This window comes from Mustela nivalis, assembly GCF_964662115.1.
Source record: "Mustela nivalis genome assembly, chromosome: 11".
In the NCBI taxonomy this organism is placed as follows: Eukaryota; Metazoa; Chordata; class Mammalia; order Carnivora; family Mustelidae; genus Mustela; species Mustela nivalis.
The window spans coordinates 74,631,320-74,652,934 of NC_139030.1; the positions used below are offsets into that span (position 1 = coordinate 74,631,320).

The following is a 21,615-nucleotide window of genomic DNA, read 5'->3' on the forward strand; positions in this document are numbered from 1 at the left end:
CGAGAAGGGTATCCCTCCCTCTTCACAGAGACCCTCTTTACAAGGGGTGGTCCATAATCATTTCCTTCAGGGCCTGGCTTTGCAAGACAGGCAGGAAAAGCCTCCCAGGGCCCCTTCGTCATCTTTTCTGTTGTTTCTGTTCCTCTCAAAGCACCGTGGGGCTCAAAGTGCAGCTCAAGCTAATAGCTCCGACTGGTCAGCTCTGCGGTTCGCAGCGTTGTCTCACATGCCCATCCTTTCATCTTTACACCAGCCCTACGGAGAATTAACAGTAGCCGCCTGTGTTTCTGGTTTATCAAGCTCTTATTCCGCATTGGGCCGTGTGCAAATCACCTCGTTTAATCTGATAGCTCTGTGAAGTGGTCATTACTCACCCCCCTGGATAGATGGTGAAAAGCAGAAGTGTGCCATGAAGCCACTTCTTGAGGGTGAGAACGAACCTGGGACTTCCCAGCAGGCGCCTTGCTTTGCAGGAATGGTCACGGACTGAGTCTCCACTACCTGCCCCACAACTCGGCAGGGGTGGGGTGGGGTGGGGTAGGGTCCCTGGGCAGAGCGCACACTCAGTGTCCCCAACAAACCACTCGTGGGACTGTCCGATTTACACCTTTTACAATTTATACCTGAAGACTCTGGCAGAAATGATAGGAGCCACATTGCTGAGTCCTGAACGTGCGTGGATTTTGGTCTCAAAGCATGGTGCAGGAGACCCCTCCCGCATGGACAGGCATTCATTTCAGACCAAAAGAATACCAAGGTTGCCGTCTTACAAACATCTGCAGAAACAGTCCCACCAGGCAAGTCCTTCACATAAGTTTCCTCTGATTTAACCTTCCAGCACTGCTCTGAGGGATGGAGGACTGTCCAGCTTGAGAAGACCCTGGGGCCCATGGAGATCAACCAGCCCAAGGTCACTAGGACACCTCGCCTGATGCCTGAGCCCACAGCCCGTGCCCTGGGCCAAGCAACCCAGTCATGAGAATTACTTTGGGGCAGGGGAGCGGGGAGATAAAACTTGATATTCAGGCAGTCCTAACAGAATGGCAAGGTTGACCCTCAAAGCAGAGAGAAGATTCCTGGGAAAGTATGGTATTAAAAAGACAAAGGGCTTTCTGAAGCCTACAGGACTTCATTATCACATCTCAGGGTGGGGGTGGCTGCAGGAAGCTGGAGGTGAGGCCGGGGAGCAAAACAGCCATCTGAAGCCAGCTCAGTGCCCTTGTGCCACAAGCAGTCCAGCATGGAAGTCCATTAGACAAGGCCATGTGCAAACTGCCTAACTTACCCCTTTTCATGCCGGTGGGAAAGGTAAATGCATTTGGATTTGTGTTCTGCATTCTGGAAACCTCCTTTGCCTCCTCCCCTGCCCTCAAGAAAATCACCTTCCTTTTGATGTGGAACCCAGCCCCATGGAAAGGGTACGGCACCCAGAACAGCCTGCCCAGGCCAGACCCACGACCAAGACACCTCCCGCAGGTCCCCAACCCCCGCTACCCGGGACAGAAAGCCTTTGACACAAGGGGGTGCAGGACCCGGGGCTTCAGGGGAAACTGCAGGCCCATCTGGCGCTTGCTATCTCCCTACAAGCCTGGCCTAAACTGCATTCCCTTCCCTCTATTTCAAACCATCAAAATATTCCCTTTCCCTCCCCTGCAGGCTGCTGGAGTCCCCTTAAGCCCTTGGCTCCTCCCCTACCAACCTCTTAGCTCCTAATACCAGTTTTTTGCAATCATTTAAATTTTAACCCAGATTTTTCTTATTGAAGACAAGCCAGGATAGTAAAGAAAAACCATCCAAAAACTCCAGCCCCTGCACCCTTGTTTGCCTCCTGGGGTTTCCTTCTAGCCGTCCTCTGAATTGGTGAACTTCTCCCATGTTTTTTGTCTTAACAGATCCTCAGTCCCTGTCATCTTGATACTCTCCAGCATCTGTAGGGAGCGACTCTAGTCCCATCAGGCCTGGGGATAGCCCTGCAGACATGGCGGGCATCGACACCCAAGCCTGCCACCTGCTTGGGGAGATACTTGGCAGGGAGATAACACACCTGCACTCCCCACACCCCGGGCACCCCATGGGCAGCCAAGGAGAGGGAGCTATTTTTAAAAGGACTACCTGTCTGCAGCCATGAGGAGGGAGGCGGCTTGCAGGGCCCCAGCTCTGAAGAGCGGCCCTCTCTCGAGTGGGCCTCACACAGCTGTCAACGTCTTCAGCATTCTGGGTGAAACCCAAATGCACAGCCTGCCGAGGCCCCTTATGCAGAATCTCCTGGAAGCCCGTGCTCAGTGCCAGCCCAGCCCAGGCTGTGTGAGGCCCGGTCTCTTGCCAGGGCTTACTCCGAACGGCTCTGTACTGACCGGGGCTCTGTACTGACTGGGCCGTCCCTGGATGGGGGAGTGGGTGGAGGGGAATGGGCTGAGACCCTTTACCCAGCATGCCCACCTCTGTGGTTACCCAGGGCCTGGGAAGGTGCCTGGACTGGCCCCAGCGTAGGTCCATTAGTAAAGGGGACAAGGGGACAGGGGCCGGTGTCCCGTGTCCACCGGGCACTTGGCCCCTCCGGGTTCCATGAATCACTTGCTCTCTCAGCTTCCACTGGGCAGAGCCCCTGGGTTTTCTTGGTTTTCCCTTCACCAGAATAATCCTGCCAATAAGGAAAAAAGAAGCCAGCCGCCTTTGTCTGCCAGAGCCTCAGCCATTAGAAACTCCCCAGGGACCCCAGCCGGGAGCAATGGCGGGGGGGTTCGCAGGAGGATGGCAGTGCCCCAGAAAATGTCTCAGTGCTGAGAGGCTTGCCTCTGTTCCAGTACACTGGAACTTCCCTGCTTTTCTTTTACACAGAAAGGCCTTGAATGGAAATCAAGCGCGGCCTTTTCCAGCAGGCAGGCACCAGCGACTCTGGGTGTGGTCCCCAGACCAAGGCCTCAAGGTCACCCAGGATTGTTAGAAATGTAGAATCCCGGCCTGCCCCAGCCAGGCTGAATTAAACACATACATTTTCACAATACCCTGTGGTGCCCAGGCACTTTCAAGTCAGAGAAAGACACAGTGTCAGACTATCCCCAAAGCCAGGGGCCTTTCTGGGGGCACTCTGGTTCTCTGGGTTGGGTGTCTTGAACTGTGCCTTTCCAGAGGAGTCTCAGGATGCCCCAAGGTCACAGGACTGTCATTGCTCTTCCAAATCTCCCTCATTGCTCTGTTCTCTGAGGTTCTGGTTTCCTATCCTTGGAGGATCCTCTCTGGCTGCCAAGTCATGGGCTCTCCCTTCCTTCCTTCTTTCCTACCCTCCTTCCGTCCTTCCCTCCGATTTGCTACAGGCTGGGAGCAGGCCCAGAAACCACATCTCCAAGTGTTACAAGTATATGCGAAGTAAGAGTAAGCAGGCCCCCAGGAAGGCTGGGGGAGCAGGTACAACAATGCCACGGGGACTCTGAGGGTTAAGTCTGCATAAAAGCTTGAGCCCAGAGTCTTTGATTTCCAATCAGTTCCTGGCTCCCCATTCCATTCATCTGCGCTCCCTCACCACCTGGCTCCCGTCTACCTGGGGCCTCTCCAGAGCAGAAGAGCACAAAGACCAGTCCCAGCGGGCAGGCAGATGTACAAAGAGGCTGTTGAGCACTGATCTGGCCAGAGCTGGAGTGGAGGGAGGCGGTCGGCACAGAGGAGCAGGAACTAACAGGAAACAGAGTGCAGAGCCAAGAGAGGGAGCCACTGTCAGGAGTCCAGAGGTGCTAGGATGTCCCAGAAGGGGTGGGTGGGTGGTGGCGTGGAACCAACTCCCAGGGGGCATTCTGAGAGTTCTGTGTCTTTCTAAGGGCAGTGGGGGTGGGGGGGATGGGAGCCACCTCCAAAAGAATTGGAACCAGAGAAGGCTGCTTCTTCAGAAAGACCTCTCAGCTCAGGGTGTGGGTTGGACTTTTCCCAGGGATGCAGGAATGATGGCACTGTGGTGGGAGGGGGGCGGTGAGTGCAAGCTGTGTTGCAGGGGCTCACTTTGAGCAAACATCCTTCCTTTTCTGGTAGAGGCCAGCCTCTCTGCAGGTGGTAGGAGGCCAGTGGAGGCTGGGTCCCCCCCACCCATCAGCCATGGCACCCTGCAGCCTCGGTTCGGACACAGTGTCCGGCAGTTCATAAAGGAAGGTGGGGAGGCAGGACAGAGAGGCATTGGGCCACCCACTGTGTGCACCGCACCTCACGAGACAGCAGAGGGGAGGCAGTGCCTTCAAGAGGACCCAGGACATCTATTTTGTCCCAAATGGATGGCAGGGGAGTACACGGCCCCTGCCAGGGACAGCCCTGTGGATTCAGGAAGAAAGGGCAGGGAATGACCTCAGAGTAGGGCTGTTCACTCTACCTAGGTCCTCCCCACCCAGTGGGGGGCACACAGGGAGGTTTTAGCTACATGCAAATTCTCCGGCTGATGCCAGAAGCCCAGCATGGAAACAAAGCAACCGGAATCCCATGACCATCCTCAAGGGAACATGCCAGTGACAGGGAGACAATAGGTCAGCAGTGCAAAGTCCTCTGGCCACATTGAAGGCACCGATGCCAAGAACCCTCTGAGCTGGTGAGGGCTTGGCCTCGGAAAGTCGGACTCAGCAACACCAATGTAACAGGCACAGTCTGGTCCATTAGAGTTCGGGGGCTCCTCCCAAGGACAGCGAAAGACAGCAGTGGCCGGGAGCGTGTTCCCCAGGTCACGGTCCCCTGGTGCAAAGCCCTGGTAACACTGTATGATGTGTGTCTCCGGGCGAGTTACTCTAACTCTCTGGGCTCACTTGTTTTTGGCTGATAATATGATAATATCTCGTTAAGTAAAAGACCCTAATCCTGGGGGTCTCCCCTTGGTTCTTCAGAAACGGGGACACCCTTGCTGGGCTTGGGTCAAGGGCAGGTGGCTGGGGACTCAGTTTGGGAACAGGGAGTGGAGTGAGTGGATCTGGGAATTTAAAGTTCCGGGCAATCCATCCAGAAAGGAGAGGGAAGAGGAGCAGTGTGGTGAGGGCAGGGCTCTGGCGTCCCATAGGACGTCTCAAGTGGCATTTGGCCTCCCATGGGAAGCCTGCCCTGAGCAATCCCCAGTAGACGCAGCAGGGAGGCCAAAACAGTTCTTCTGAGCAGGAATGTCAAAAATGACCAAGGGTCAGTTCTTTGCTGCAAGGGTACGGTCATGGGGTGCCTCCCCTCAGTTCCCAACACTTCCTATAAAAGTTCTGAGCGGCTGGGAACAAGGCCAGACATGCCCCTGGAAACCTAATTCTCCTTGGAATTCCCAAGAGCCTTGTGGATCTCGGGGGACGTTTCCCCCAAATGACCCAGGGTTTCCACACCAACTTGGTCAGGCCTGCGGCAGCCCTGACAATGCCCAACGCTCCTCCACCCTCAAACCCAGGAGTCAGAGAGACAGAAAGATGGCAGGGGGAGGCCCTGAGGAAGTGGAGGCCCGAGGCCCCAGGCCCAACCCAAGTGGACGATGGGGGACTCGGCTGTCCCTCCAAACAGGAAGGAAAAAACACCAGGGCTGGCAGCCTCTGGACCCCAGGGTCTCCCATCTCCACTGCACTACTTCCCTGCCAGCCAGTCCTTTCCCTGTGTCCCTCTGCTGGGCTGGAACCACCTTAAATCCAGCAGCCCTTCCGGGGGCCAAGGGACCTACAGGCCCTCAGTGGAAAAAACATGGGGCTGGTACCAGCGGACCTAATTCAGGCTCTGCCTGCATGCTGAGTGGTCACACGATCTTGGGGGCAACCTGAGAATGTGGTCACTTACCTGTTTCCACATCTCACTTACAGACGCCTGTGTGTCTGTGTGGCTCGTGGTCAGTGGCACTGTTGGAAGGAATGCCCCACCACCACCACGGCCGAGGACTGCAAAGCACCGCAGAGACAGCACTTAGGGCCACAGGGCAGCAGCTCGAGGCAGAGCTCAGACCCCTCTTCAGAGGTCAAGGCAACCCTGCCCTCGCCCTGGGCTGGCCCTAAGGTGGGCACCAGGATTACATTCAAGGATTGGTCTCTGCTTTCCCAGGGCAAACACCATGAAAGGGAGGGGAACATCACAAGAATCAACCATGATTAAGTGCAATCGACTAGAAATTGGGGGGTATGAGAGAGTCGCAGGGAAGGGACAGGCAACAGACCAGTAAGAGTGGAGCCAGCTGGGGCCAGCCTTGCAGTATCATGAGGAGCCTGAACCTTATCCCTTGAGCAACTGGGAGCTACTGAATGCTCTATGTTGTGTCCCCCCCCCCCACACACACACACAGAGGGAAGCAAGGTAATGAGATTTGGGCTCTGGCAAAAGGTTACAACATGGAAGAGGGACGGGGTAGGCCAGCTGCCCCAGGCCAGATGGTCAGGAAGCCGACAAAGGCTATGCCACCCCCGGCCCGGCCTGGTTATGCAAGGGAGGGCGTCAAGGATGGCTGAGGTTTGGAGCCTGAGATGATGGCTGGGGGTAGGGGCGGGAGGTGGTAATGACACTGAGAGGCTAGTGGCACAGGGAACAAGAGTATAGCCTTTCTGGGTTCGAAGCCCAGTTCCGCCACTTACATGATGTGTGATGCTGGGCAAGTGACCTAGTTTCTCTCTGCCTCAGTGTCACCATCTGTGAAATGGGGGATGATAAGTGTACCGACCTCACAGTGTTATGCTATGTAAAGGCTAAGAGAAGTGCCTGCACACCATAGGTACTCGACAAGTGGGGGCCATTCAGTGTTTTGGGGGGAGGCCGGTGATCAATAAAGCTGACCATTATAGGGTGGGGTGGAGGAAGCATGAGACCTTTAGGGAGGGGAAAGAGACCCTGTCATGGAGGCCAAGAAGGGCAGGGCTGGGGATAATTGGGGGCCAGTGCTTCTCCAAGGCCAAGCAGAGCTCACCAGGTCCCCCTGGGCATAGAACTGGGACGGTCAGCAGCACGTCTTGTCAGTAGAGGGTTGATGCCAGGCCTGCTGTCCCAGGCCCAGCAGTGTTCCCTGAGCAGTATCAGGTGCCTGGGGTCCACCTCAGAGATGTCTAACCCCAGAGCTGACATCAGCTTCAGCCTCGGCCCATCCTTCCTACTGGGAAGGAGCAGAGGGGCCAGCCCCAGAGACACAGATTGTAGGTCCTGGACAATGTCCTCCTACTTCCTGAAAATATGACCCAAGCTGGCAGAAGGCAAACCATGGACTGCCCACCCAGAGGCAGCGATGCAGAGGGACAGATCACTCTTCATTTCAGAATCAGATAGCAATGACACCACTCTTCATTTCAGAATCAGACCCCAGTGCAACCGGAAGGAGTCCACCACTCCTGGCCCTGTTCCCCCCACCCCCCACCCCCACTCCCAAGGCTCTGCCTGGCCTGGAACCAGGAACTGGCACAGGGAGGCTGCCACTGGTGCTGGCAACCCAGCCTTTACCTCCAAAACCAAAGAATTTACCTCCATCCTGCAACACATGGGGACAGCCAGGCTAACACTGAAAGACCATATAACAAGGCCTGGATACCCCTCCACGTACTCAACCACCCCTCGCACAAGAGAGGGGACCTTAGCAACATAATACGAGGGGCCGCTAAAAGAAAGGAGACACGTCAACGCCTATGACTCCCAACCAAGATGGCGGCTGGCTCCACCATTCACTGCAGCATTCACTGTCTCTCCACCTGGAGACCCTTCTAAAAGGAGAAGAAATCAGAGATACAACAGTCATGATGATAAAAAGAATACAGGGAGCCTGGGGAGGGGGCTTGGGATCCCCAAAAAGTCCTCAGAGACAAAAAGCAGACTAGGAATGTAATGGGTGATTCTGCCCAAGGAAGCCAGCTGGGCCCTCCAAACCCAGAGGCAAGGTGGCCGCGCTCAGCCAAGCTCTTTGTCAGGTGGAAGGGTGACCTGAGGCAAAAGTAGGAGCTTTCTGAAAGCTGGCCTAGCGGACAGCTGACACAGACACAGACACATCTCCCTCCCAACCCCAAATACACAATATTCTTAGCTGCCAGGGATCTACAACCACAGGCAAAGAGACAGATCAAAGGCGCTCTTGATTAAAATGGCAACAGCAAAAATAAATAAATAAATAAATAAAAATAAAAATAAAAATAAAATAAAATGGCAACAGCAAGTGTCCCAGACCAAAGACCTCTACATTCAGGCCCAGAGCCCCTAGTAATGGGCTGCTTCCAGTCTGGTCTCCAGAACCCAAGCCTGCTTCTGAAAGCCCCTCCCACACATACAAAAACAAAGAAAGACACAAGAAAGCCATGGTCAGGGAAAGGCCCAAAAGGAGCACTCTTGGGCCCCATTCCTCCCTTCCAGAACCCCCACTTTGGCCAGGTGCCTGCCCCTCAGGGAAGGGCAGTCACTGACTGGTGGGCCCATGACCCAGTGCCAGCCCAGGGGATGCCAGGGACTGGCTTACAGGATCCGTCTGGGAAAGACCTCCTCGTTGTTTGGAAGGCCCACAGGTCTTTCCTGCCCCTGACTTTGTCACAGCTATGTAGGACCTGGGGAGTTCCCATCTTGCCGCTGGCCCCCTGATGAAGGCAATACCAGGACTGGAGGGGTGCAGCAGGCCGGACCCATGGCTCGGACAGTAGCAGCCAAGCATGCCCAAGGGCCACCCTTGTCTTCTAGACTCCCCGTTATATGAGATGATTCTTCACCGATGAGCTCGGGGCAGGGTTTTCCATCACCTGAACCAAAGGCCTCCCGACTCACATGAGGAAAAAGGCACAGATAGTCTCAGCACGAGCCTTCAGGACTTGGTACCTAATCTGATGGGGGGGACCCCTTAGAAGAGAACAACATCAGGCTTCCACTCTCCAAATTACAGTATCTTCATTATATTCCAAGAGATTCTGAATGGGGACATCATACTTCTACAAGTTTTTCCCTGTACTTGTGAGATTCTGGTCTGTTCCCTCGAGACCAGTGGGTCTCAGCTTCGGGGAAATGGGCCTTAAACCCCATCGAGAAGCCGGATCCCCTCAGCAAAGAGGTACCTCCACCTGGAGACATGATCTCAGGGGGCCCGAAGATCTGAGGTGAAGAGCTCCTCCTGCTCTAGCCACGGGGCTCAGGAAGGGCAGACGCCCAAGGCCAAAGTCTCTGCCACCCACTTAGCTTTGGCTTTTCCTTTTCATCTGGAGTTTTTAAGTCTTTCCAGGGCTTGTCCACAGCCTAGCCCAAACACCTTGGACCACCTCTCAGGAGAATTAACACCCAGGCAGCCCTTCCCAGGGAACAGTGTTGCACCGGGGACCCCAGCTGCGGGGGTGCCAGCTGCCGGCCCCCTCTGCTGGCAAAGAACAGGGTGGCCATTTGTGGCCAGGCAGGGCTCCAGGCTCTCTCCTCCGTCCCCTTCGGCTTTTGCCTCTTTTTCCCTCAGGCCCTGAGCCTGCTTCAGGAAGCGAAACCCAGGAAGGGGATGAGAGAGACCAGCCCAGATTCCCAGGGCTTGGGATTCAGAGGACTCCGGAGGGACTTAAAACGCCTAGAACAGGGCCTGGTGAACTACAGCCTGCAGGCCAAATCCCGTTGCCCAAGTCTGAATGGAGCAGGGCTTACTGGTGGGTATTGTAAACGGCTGCTTCTGCCTCACAGTGGCAGCAGGGACCCGAGGATCCACAGGCCAAACACATTTACTGTCTGACCCCTTCCTGAAGGAGTCTGCCCAGCAGGGGCCTTGAAGGACACTAGAAGGTCATACAGTCCATCCCCCAGCCTCCCAAAGTCCCAGCCCAAGAAGTCAGACCACCTGCATCCCACTGAAGCCCCAGAGAAAAGGGCTGAACACCTTCCAGACAATTCTTTCAGTTTCTCAGCAACTCCAACCATGAGAAAACTTTTTTCTCCACAATGAACCGAAGCTGGAGTCTCTTCTCCCTGTGCCTGCCGTGGTCAGGTGGGTCCCCACCGTGCTCCAAGCTGTCGGCCACCACCCTCCTTCTCGACGACCCTCAATGCCTGGGCCTTCAGTGCTTCTCCGTCAAGGACCTGGATCCCCTCCCAGACCTGGATGGCTGCGCTTCCCTGGCTATGTGTCCAGAAAGACCAAGACCCCTTCCCTGAACGCAGCAGCCCAGGGCCCCCCAGCATCTTCATGGGAGGCTGCTAGGCCCCACAAAGTATCTTGCACAGGCGTGGTGGATGACTTTTCCAGGACCTGCATTCCTCCCTGTCAAGCGGCATCACTGAAATCAGGCTCCCTGTTAAGTTTATTTGAGCTTCTCAAGGGCAGTGACTCTTCCGGATCGGTCTGTATAACCTGGCCCGGCAGGTGCTTCGCTGAATGAATGGTGATGAGCTCAGCCATAGTAGATAAGAAGGAGGCTCACCATCACCATTGTCACATCGTCACAATACCACCATGAATTACAGTGAACGAAAGTATAGATCATGGGAGACCAGAGCTGGGAACACAGGGGAAGGCATCACAAAAGGTCACACAGCCTCAGAACCAATGAATCCATGTCTGGGGTCCATTTTCTTGGCAGGTCGCTGACCACAAGGCAGGTTCCATCCTGCAGGATGGTGTGGTCTTTGCCTCAACGACTCAGAGGCCCCTGACCATGGGCCTTCCAAGGAGCACCTAGGACTTAGGACCAACAGCGCTCTTTGATCACCAACACTGAGGGACACAGGAACCGAAAGAGGCTCTAGGGGCCGGCCTACATCACGCAGGGGACACGAGCACTGAGTGTGCGAGGGGGGAGCATGAACGAGAGCATGCGTGTCAGCACATGCAAACGCACGTGCAAAGGTGCACAAAAGGCACAGATCTTCATGAAGCAGGAAACTGAAGGCAGACGTGTGCCAAACCTAGAGCCCTAGAGCAGGTGCTGGGCTCCTCCACAGAGCATCTCCCCCCTGGGTCACTGACTGGCCTGGCTGCCACAGCTCCCAAGACCCCAGCAGCTCAGCGCACGTTTAGGGACCCACTGGCTCAGCAGCATCCTGAACCAGAGGCAGCATAGCCCAGGGGAAATCGGACCCTCCTTCAACCCCACAGAAAAAGGGATTTTTTTTTTTGTATCTTTTTTTAAGATTTTATTTATTATTTGACAGAGAGAGGTCATAAGTAGTTAGAGAGAGTCAGAGGGAAGCAGGTTCCCCGCCGAGCAGAGAGTCCAATGCGGGACTCGATCCCAGGACCCTGAGACCATGACCCGAGCCAAAGGCAGTGGCCTAAACCACTGAGCCACCCAGGCGCTCCGAGAAAGAGATTTCTATTTACCCGCTGGACTCGGGGCCCAACAGGGCTAGAGTATACATGAAGTTGGAGTCCCCTAGACCTCACAGCTTTGAAAGGAGGCACCTGTAACCTGAGCATATGAGGGAGAAAGGGGAAAGGATATTTTTTGCATAATGCAAGATTTTAATAACTCACTGAATTTCAACTTTGATCGCTCCTGTTTCAAATCCCTCTTATTCAAATTCTCATTGCATGGGAAGGCTCCTTAAGGATGGTGAAGGAGGGGCGCCTGGGTGGCTCAGTGGTTTGGGCTGCTGCCTTCGGCTCGGGTCATGATCTCAGGGTCCTGGGATCGAGCCCCGCATCGGGCTCCCTGCTCCGCAGGAAGCCTGCTTCCCTCCCTCTCTCTCTCTCTCTCTCTCTCTCTCTCTGCCTGCCTCTCTGCCTACTTGTGATCTCTGTCTGTCAAATAAATAAATAAATAATCTTAAAAAAAAAAAAAAAAGGATGGTGAAGGAGGGGCGCCTGGGTGGCTCAGTGGGTTAATGCCTCTGCCTTCAGCCTGGGTCATGGTCTCAGGGTCTGGGATAGAGCCCCGCGTCGGGCCCTCTGCTCAGTGGAGAGCTTGCTTCCCTCTCTCTCTGCCTGCCTCTCTGCCTACTCCTGATCTCTGTCAAGTAAATAAATAAAATCTTAAAAAAAAAGAAAAAAAAAAAGGATGGCAAAGGAGCCTCCCCAGAGAGAGACATGGGGAGCAGGGAAGGAGGAAGAAACTCCCCGCAGATGTCTCATAGCCAGAACTGGGCACACCCTTCCAGCCCCCCATCCAAGGCAAGCCCAGGGAAACAACCGTACTTGAAGGGATCTGAGAAACATTTCTAGTTTCCAGTCAAGGTGCCTTTTGTGCCGGAAGCTGAGGCCTCAAAGCAGAAGCCAGCCAGAGTTCTGGCTGAATGCTCCCCAGGAATTCCAAAGAGCCCAGGGTTCTCACGCCTCACCCTAGGCAGCCAGAGTTTAAGGCTGCAAAACCCAGTGGAGGTGAGGGAATGTCAAATAGAAGGCAGGTCACTATGGACCGAAGCAGCAATCAGGAGATGGAAGCTCTTGCCTTTCTCTAAAGGTGGAGAAAAGCACCAAAAGTCGAGATTCCTTTTATTTTCATGCACCTTCCCCATCTTCCAAGTCAATTCACTCAAAAGGTGCACCTTGGGGCACCTGGGTGGCTCAGTGGGTTAAGCCTCTGCCTTCGGCTCAGGTCATGATCCCAGGATCCTGGGATCGAGCCCCGCAACTGGCTCTCTGCTCAGCAGGGAGCCTGCTTCCCCCTCTATCTCTGCCTGCTGCTCTGCCTACTTGTGATCTCACTCTCTCGCTCTCTCTGTTAAATAAATAAATAAAATCTTAAAAAAAAAGATGCACCTGAGGGTGGGTCTGCTGGTCCGCTCTCTCTCCTCCTCCTACCCTTCCTCTTCCCCCTCTTCCTCTTCTCCAGTAATCCTCCTCGACTTCATCTCTACAGCAAATGCCTCCCCTTCAAGTCTACACCCCTTTCTCCCTCCCTAGTTCCATAATATCCTTGCCCTTCCCTAGGCTCAGCCGTGATGGGCTCAGCCCTGATGTGGTGTCCGGAGGGCAGTTATGACATCACCAGCTCGGATGCTCCATAAAAGGACAACTCTCTAGAGCCAAATGCTCTTCTTCCCACCCTCTCTTTTGGGGAACTGGAGATTAGAGTATAGCTACAAAGACATCACAGGCACATTTCCAGATTGCTGCATTTGGGTCCTGCCCTTCAGGGGCTGCCCCCCCACCCCCATACCTCCCTCTGCGAGAGGCCCCTGGAGAAGCCTGGGGGGTAATTAAAGTTTCCTATCTAGCCTTAACCTCCACCAGCTCGCCTTACAACCCTGGACACACACACACAGAGTCAGTTTCTTCTGGGCCTTCTCGCTGTTCATTTAAAATCAGGCCACTGTTCTCTTGGCTCGGGCTATCCAGTAACACACTTGGATATGAAGAGGGAACTTTCTCTGGCCAGGCGGATGATGGCTCTGGCTTCCCACACCCACTCGAAAATTCTCTTCCTCCTACAACACACCATTTGGGAGCCAGGCTCAGGTGTGCAGGAGGCCCTAAGGATACAAAGACAAGTGACCCCTCCAGCCCAAGACCCCAACACGCTCACAGCCTGGGGAGGACCCAGTTTTTTCCCCAAGCCTTGATAATGTAAGATATCCCTAAGCAACACTTTCTCTTCTCTTTTTTCTTTTGCCTTTCTTTCTTTCTTTCTTTCTTTCTTTTGCCTTTCTTTCTTTCTTTCTTTCTTTCTCTCTCTTTCTTTCTTTTCCCTCCATCCCTCCCTTCCTTTTCTTCCCTTTCTTTCTTACCTTTCTTCCCTTCCTTTCCTTCTCTTTTTATTTTAGCGAAACACTTTCAAATAGGAAAATCAAATGTAGAAGATCAAAGCCCGTCCTGCAGTATCTACATGAATCCCGCTCTCTCTCTTTCTCTCTCTCTCTCTCTCTCTCACCCTGAACAAAAAGAATGGGCATACTTTCTACCCATCAAGTCAGGTTCTGAGTGAACTAAGGCGACATCAGAGCCTGGATCTAGAAACTCAGATTAAACAGGAATTCGGCGGTTGGGTTTTTTCCACTAGTTTTGTGTTTGTAGTTAGATGGCCACTCCATGTCATTGGGATGGGGCTTTGGGAACACAGACCCTCCTTCTGCTGGGGGTTGGGAATCATGCTGGCTTTAAGGCTCTGACATGCCCAAATGTGGGGGCTTCTCTCTCTTGCCCCCTACTCCCTCCACTCTTAGGGCCACATGGACTGGGGAACTCTGCTCAATTGTAGTAACAGGTTGAACCACCACCACCACCACCACTTCACCGCCACTCAGACCCTTAGACTGTGATCTTGTCTGGAAATAGGATCATCACAGATGTAATAAATTAAACGCAGATGAAGTCATCCTAGATCAGGGCGGGCCCTAAATCCACTGGCTAGTGTCCTGACATCATCAAGATCAAGAACACTTGAGCAGACACTAGCAAGGTGGAGTTGTCCAGGCGCCTGTAAAGCTGAGGGCTGCCAAGGCCTGCCGGTGACCACCACAAGCTACAAGAGGCACAGAAGAATTCTTCTCCTGAGCTCCATAGCTAGCCGAGCCCTGCTGACACCCTGCGTTCAGGTGCCAACCTCCAGGAGGCGGGAGAATATGTTCACACTGTTTAAAGTCCCGGAGTTACGGTGACCTGGTCCCAGCAGCCCTAGGATACTCCTCCACTCCCCCAGCAGTGGCTGAGTAACCCCCACCCACAGAGCCTGGAAAGGCAATAAGGGAGGGCAAAGCCCCCCACAGAACCACTCACTCAGCAGGCGGCCAGGCTGCTGCACTCCAGCTCCAACTGGAAGGGAAATCAACTTCAGAGGATAATTCAGACACTGCAAAGTGGTTTTGAATTTTTTTTTTTTAAGATTTTATATATTTAGGGGCACCTGGGTGGCTCAGTTGGTTAGGCCTCTGCCTTCAGCTCAGGTCATGATCCCAGTGTCCTGGGATGGAGTCCAACATAGGGCTCCCTGCTCAGTGGGGAGCCTGCTTCTCCTTCTCCCTCTGCCCCGCCACCCCCAGCCTGCACCTTGTGTTTTCTGGCTCAAATAAATAAGTAAAATATTCAGGAAAAAAAAAAAAGATTGTATATATTTATGTGTCTAAGAGAGAGCACAAGTGGGGGGGGTTGTCCAGAGGGAGAGGGAGAAACAGACTCCCCGGTGAGCAAGGAGCCCAACGGGGGTGGGGGGGCTCAATCCCAGGACCCGGAGATCACAACCTGAGCCAAAGGCAGACACTTAACAGACTGAGCCACCCAGGCGCCCCTGCTTTTGAATTATTAAGCAAAAGAGGACAACACAAAATTTGCACATCCACCAGAATGACAGGGGTGTGACCCTCTAAAACTGAGTGACACAAACCTCCAGGGCCCTCACCGTGGGCCTGGAATCAAGCTAACTGCTTCACATGCATGAGCTTATTTAATCCCCACAGTAACCCCATGAGGCCCATACTATTTCACCCTCACTTGACAGGAGGGGAAACTGAGGAACAGAGCTTTTTAAGTCACCTTCCTGGTAGCAAGTCGTAAGAGCCCGCGTCTAAACCCAGAAAGCCTGGCTCTGCGTGCCTGCTCTTCCCAGCTTCGGTACTGCTCCTACAGTGGGTTAAGTTTGGAAAGCAAGCTGGGATTTTTAACACACTTAACGCTTTTATTTATTTATGCAAAGAAAAGCGAAGGAAAAAAGGGAAAGGGATGAAGAGGCCATGCTTTGACTGGGGGCAAAGCAGGAAATGACCAGCACCAGCAGGATGGATGTAGAGCTGACACCCTCACAGGGCAGGGCGGAGAGTCAGGGATGGGTCAGATGGGCAGGGCTCCTCCTGGCAACAAAGGAGCCTGGGAGACCCCAGTAAGGGGTTTTCTGGCCCTGCCCTGGGGGAGGGGCCAAGGCAACTGCAGCTAGGGGTCCATACAGGAGTGCGCTTGGGGTCAGAGGACCTCCCTATGCATAGTTGAAAAGTTGCTGGGGGGGGGTTCGTTGGTTTTTTTTTTTTTTTTTAAGTCATGCAGGTCAGCAGGGAGAAGCACCCTTGAAAGAGGGCCAGCAGGGAATCAGGGCTGGGCCATGAGGTTGGTCCATAGCCGAGAGTCACTGCCACATGCTGAGCCAGGTTGGAAGGAGCCAGGTAACGAATCTCCCAACCTAGGGCCCGCTGACTCTGGCGGGGTAGGGACGGCTGCGTCCCAGCTGCCTCCGTGGTGGAGGAAACAGGCAGGCACTTGCAGAGGGAAAACCAAGGAGCTCAGAGACTGGCTGCTGAGTTTGTGGAAGCTCAGGGGGGTTGGGGCCATGCAATCCGTGTCTCTGGGGAGCATGGGGAGCCTGAAGCTGGGGCCAGGCACAGGGACACAGGGCTGGAGCCAATGTGAAGGCCCGGTCTGCAGCAAAGGGCTCTCCCCTTCTAGATCACATGCCATCTCAGAAGGCATTCATCTCCCCAAAACCCACCGAAAGGAACAACTGCCCCCATTCTGATGACAGGATGCAAGTGTTTAAAGAACTTCCCCACCACCAACAGTCGCAGCTAAGGACCCTGGAATAAGGGGTCTATGTCCCCACCCTGCCCGCACTCCTGACGCATAACTGGGTCTTGACACCAGGTTCAGGGGGCCTTTTCCAAACACGTGGGAAAAGAATGGCAGCACTTTCCACGGGCAGCAGTTACTACCTGCCCCTCACGGGAGGCTGTTGTGCCCATCTTACCAGTAGCAGAACCAAGACTTAGAAGGGTTATGAGGCTCGCCCAGGGTCACAGAGCCTAGGCCCCAGCAGCCCTATGTCTGTCGGAATCCAAAGGTGACACTATTTCCCCTGCCTCACTGGTGTCTCTGGCTATGGCTCAGCTGACTCTAACCAGAGGGGCTGTTCTGCCTCTCCAGCCTTCCGGACACAAGGGGGTGATTCCTAGGAAGGCTTCTGGGCATCAGCTTGGGCCTCAGACCCCACTCCCTGATGACAGGAGCTGCCCATCTGGGCACAGCTCAGTCATGGCCGGAGGGGAACAAAGTAGCAGGCCTGAGCCTGCCCATACTCTGGGTTCAAGATGACCTATGAAGGTCATTCACAGCAAACCAGCACTTGACCATCCTCCCTCTGCAAGAGCCCCAAGGGAGCCTGTGAAAGCCAGTCTTCCCCACCTCTAAGCCCTGGTGGCTAAGGGTGGGGCACGTGGCTCAGGCCTGGCCAATGGCAGCCACAAATTCCCCGGGCCACAGCAATTGGTTCAGAGCCAATAAGAAACAATAGTAAAGCTAAAAAGAGAGACACACACACAATAAAGCCTTTGCTGTGGTCACTCTTGCCCTCTGGACTTATTGGAGCTGCTGTGGCCAGCCTGCCACCACCTGGCATAATAAGCCACCTGAGAATGGGGACAACACAGAGAGGAAGCTAGCTTGAGAAAATGAGAAACAGCACTTATAGCATCATCTGAGCACGTAGGTCCAACCATACCTGACACCAACTGCGAGCCAATTAACCTCCCTTTTTGTTTACTCTGATTTTGGTTAAAGGTGACAAAAACCCCACAATTTCAAAGGGTGCCTGGGTGGCTCAGTCGGTTAAGCATCTGCCTTCGGCTCGGGTCCTGGGATCGAGCCCCGCATCAGGCTCCCTGTGGTCCAGAAACCTGCTTCTCCCTCTCCCTCTCCGTCTCCCACTGCCTGTGTTCCATCTCTCGCCCTGTATCTCTTTGTCAAATAAATAAAATCTTTTAAAAAACAAAAACAAAAACGCAACCTCAAATTCTGCCTTATACCACAGGTCCAGAGAGCTAACATGTAGTGCCACACACAGGCTGGGACCCTAGACCACACACTGCTGTCCCTTTAGCTTGACCCTGTTTCTTCACGGATGCCACCATGCCTAAAGACCCTGTGTGGACTCCCTGTATTACCCTTGGGCAGTGCACAAATAAACTTACCCTTTCAAAGATGTTCTGCAGAAAAAAAAGCAAAAGCATAGATAAAGTAGCCCAAGTCACCTCAAAGCAACCTGAGGACGGTGGTCCCCAAGATGCATCCCCCTCCCCCCAGTCCAGCTGGACTGTGAGGAACTGCTGGGACATGGGAGCAAAGGAGCCAGAGGAGCCCTGACGAGAAAGAAACCAAAGGGGACCCACAAACCATACACCCACTGCTTTTCCATCTCCACCCCAGGCCAATTTTTATTTTTATTTTTTTTCATTTGCCAAAACTCAGCCTTCCTTAATTACCCAAACTAGACCCACCAGGTGTGAACACCACAGGACAGTGCCTGGAAGCCAGGGAAATCAGGTTGTCAGGGAGGCAGGGAGGCTCCGGGTGCCAGCCTCCGCTGACCTCCACAGAGGCCGAGGCTGGACGAGAGCCCAGCCTCAAGAAGGGGCCAAGATTCTGGCCACACAGTGCTGGCCACAGAGCCTTTAAATAGAACCTCCACGCGGGAGGACAAACACATTCCAAGCACTTTTAAAAAACGCCCCAAGCATGACCTGGCCGGAGGCCTCTGCTCCCCCAGGCATTTTTCCGGTCTTGGTCCAATTCTGGAAATAATATTAATAGCTCGGTTAGGAGCTTAGGGTGTACAAAATGCCGTATGGCCTTAAAAGGCAGGGACAATTACCGCCCTCACTCTACAGATTTGAAAACTGAGGTCCAAGGACCTCCCAGAATGCAAGGCCTAATACTGGAAGCTCTCTACGCTGCCTCCAATGCCCAGCAGCTCCCGGGCTCGGCCGGGCTTTCACCGCGGGACACAAGAGAGCCCCCGTCCGACCGGCTGCCAGGGGCTACGTCGGGTTCCGACGGGCGCCTCCTACCCAAAACGCAAGGGGTAGAATAGATACGGCGACACGGCCAGGAGGCTCCCAGGACACACTCGCTCCAGGAACGTCCTGATCTTTTGCAACTAGTTTGACCAACTCTCAGTTCTCAGCCTCTGTGGGTACATCAGACCCTGCGCGGCAGCCAAGGATAACTTTCCTCCTTTGTTTGAAAAGATAAACAATGGGGCTAATTTCTCCCTTGGGCGGTAAAGTTAATGCTGGCAGGTGTGGCGCCGAGCGACTCGGTTTCCTAGAAGTTGCGCGGCGGGCACCTCTGGCCGCTAGGGGCGGAGGGGGCGGGACCGGCCGTCCGGACCCGGGAGCCTGGGGCTCAGGGGAACTTAAGAGCCCAGTCAGGGAGAGCTGCGGCCACTGCTCTCGGGGTCCCGGCCAGGCCAGGTTCCCCTCCCAACCCCACCACCGCCGCACCGGCACGGGCTCCCGGCGCGCAGGATCTGAGGTGTGGGTTAAATGCTTAAGGGCACCCCAGGTCTCCTAAATTATCCTACCCTGTCCCATCATAGCAGAGCGGGGACTCGGGGCCATAAAGACCCGCCCATCGCCACCTTTCCGCTCCCCCCCTCTCGGGTCCCACGGCGCAGGGTCCTCCCGGGCGCACTGCGCAGGGCGTCGCGGGCGCTCACAGTTTGAACTTGCTCTCCAGGTCCTTGATGAGGCGGCGGCTGAACTCCGGGAACTCGGTGTAGGGGTTGAAGACCTTGCAGCGGCGAGGCCGCGCGGTGCCCTCGTTGATGTCCAGCCGTCGGGTCAGCTGCGCACTCAGCTCGGCGTCTGCGCTGGCGGTGGGCGCCCAGGCTAGGGGCTCGCACTCGGGTTCGGGATCCCGCGCCGTGAAAGCACAGGACGCGGTCTGGGGGCGGCCCTCCTCGGCCTCCTCCCACTGCAGTCGCCGCTGCAGCTTGCGCGCCAGCTCCTGGCTGGCCATGGCGACGGATCTGGGGAGCCGGGGACGCAGAACCAGACGTGGGGACTTTCGGACCGCGCGCTCCGAGCGGGCTCGCGGCTCTGCGACGTTCTGCCCAGGCGGCCGGAATCCGGCGGTTGGGTGGAACCGCGGGCGCGAGAGGGGGGCGGGCGGGGCGGAGCCGTGGCTTTAAGGAGGCGCGGCGGCTGCTGGACCCGCCCTCCCGGCCAGAGACCGCAGGTGTTCTCGCGTCCACCGGACGCCCACCCGGTTGCCTGATCCCCAGGACTCCGGACTGGAGGCTGACCGCGCCTCGGAACGAGAAGTGGACCCACTGATCAGCTCCGACCTTGCGGCCTGAGCCCGCTCGGAGGGATCCGGGGGACCCTGAGTTCCCTGGAGAAACGGCAGCAGGAAAGTTTCACGACCGTTCCGGCGGTTCCTCTATCGTTCCACAGATGTACCCCAACTGGAGGTGCTCGCGACCCAGGACAGGCTGGAGGTGGGAAAAACCGAGCGCCCCCGAGTGACACCCGCGCGCTCCCATGGCTGGAGGTGGCACCCACGGGTCGCGAGGTCCAGGAGTGGGAGGCGCCCGCAGGGAGTGGGGAGCTTAGTTTCTTAATTTTGGGGGAGGAGGCTGAGTTTCTGACATTCACTGAAAATAAATGTTGCTAAAACATACTAAAAAATACTAAAAACGAATAAACAAACAGAAAAGAGAGCGAGCAAGGGTGACAAAACTCTGGCTCCCCAATAGGCAAGATACCCGCGTGGCTTCAGGGGCTCCAGCTTTTTCTGTGAAACACACAAGAGAGAAACGGAAGCTCAAGAATAAATAAACAAAGCAGCATTTTTGACAAGCGGGTAAAACAAGCACAGTCGTCGTTCTCCCTAAGGAAGGCTAATACAGGCTGGCCCCAGCCTGGGCTCTTGTCTGCTCTGGCCACCTGGTTGGCCTGGGCGAGTCTGTGGCCCGGGCTGAGGTGTGAGGAGTGGGCGGGCGGTCCATCTATAGAGGACACATGAAAAAAAAAAGTTATTTAGGGGTGCCTGGCTGGTTCAGTGGGAAGAGCCTCCAGAACATCATCATGGAGTTGTGAACTCCAACCACATGTTGGGTGTAGAGGACTCAAAGTAAAATAAAATCTAAAAAACAAACAAACAACCTAATAGCTTTGCCTTTTCTTTCACTTATGAATAGAACATACTATTGAAAATTCTCGTGTTACTTAGCGTGGGTTTTGAATGCAATTCAACTTTGTCGTCTAAGTGTTGCTAAAGGAGGAAGCACTCTTTCTTAACAGCTTCATTTAATGTTTGCACGTGGTTAGCAGTGGAATACCATCACTGCTATCAAGGTCATAAACATATCCATCACCTCCAAAAGTGTCCTGTGTCCTTCTGGTTTTTGTTTGGTTTGGTTTGGTTTTTGTTTTTTGCTGAGAACACTGAATGTGGGATTTACCCTCTGAGATTTTATAATCCATCTGTTACTACCTGCTCTGTTAGACAGTGGCTCTAATACTTCTAAGGAAGTATTTCTGGATAGTGTCATCTGGGTGCCACTTAAAAGGCCTTATCATCGGGCACTGGGTGGTTCAGTCAATTAAGAGTCTGCTCTTGGCTCAGGTCATGATTCCAGGGTCCTGGAATTGAGTCCCGCATCAGTCTTCCTGCTCAGCGGGCAGTCTGCTTCTCCCTACCCTTCCTCTGCTTGTGATCTATCTCTCTCTTTCTCTCAAATAAAGAAATATTTTTTCAAAAAAGGCATATCACCTGCAAGGGACAGTTTGGGGCTATGCCCACGAGGCACCCCCAAGCTTCCTTGCAACTGAGGTAGTAGAAAAGGATGGAACACTTCCTAGGCTGTGGCCACCCCTGGCAGCAAAGCAGCCAATACCTGTGATGCTCCCTGACCAACACGTAGCCGTGCCGAAGAATGAAGTCTCAGTGTCTCACTAGTGACCCGAGGTGAGTCACGATCGCTGCCATGGCTTGGAGAAGCCCTGCTCCCCTTCAGCGTCTAGCTGGGTGCCTGACAAACACAAAACATGATTGCTGAATATGGGTCAATATCAACATTT

At 54.5% G+C, this 21,615-nt stretch overlaps 1 protein-coding gene and 1 long non-coding RNA gene across 2 annotated transcripts in view; one reads left to right on the forward strand and one right to left on the reverse strand.

Moving 5' to 3' along the window:
• EFHD1 (EF-hand domain family member D1) overlaps positions 1-20,292 on the reverse strand; it is a 41,420-nt gene extending 21,128 nt beyond the window's left edge. Inside the window, exon 1 of the mRNA XM_082690668.1 lies at positions 19,248-20,292. Within this exon, the coding sequence (XP_082546794.1) occupies positions 19,248-19,549 (302 nt within the window). The 5' untranslated portion in view covers positions 19,550-20,292. The remainder of the gene's footprint in view (positions 1-19,247) is intronic.
• LOC309844247 lies at positions 19,746-20,693 on the forward strand. Its single transcript, XR_014300563.1, has 2 exons — positions 19,746-20,030; positions 20,289-20,693. It is a non-coding gene; the product is annotated as an uncharacterized lncRNA (long non-coding RNA).
• The last annotated feature ends 922 nt before the right edge of the window (positions 20,694-21,615 follow it).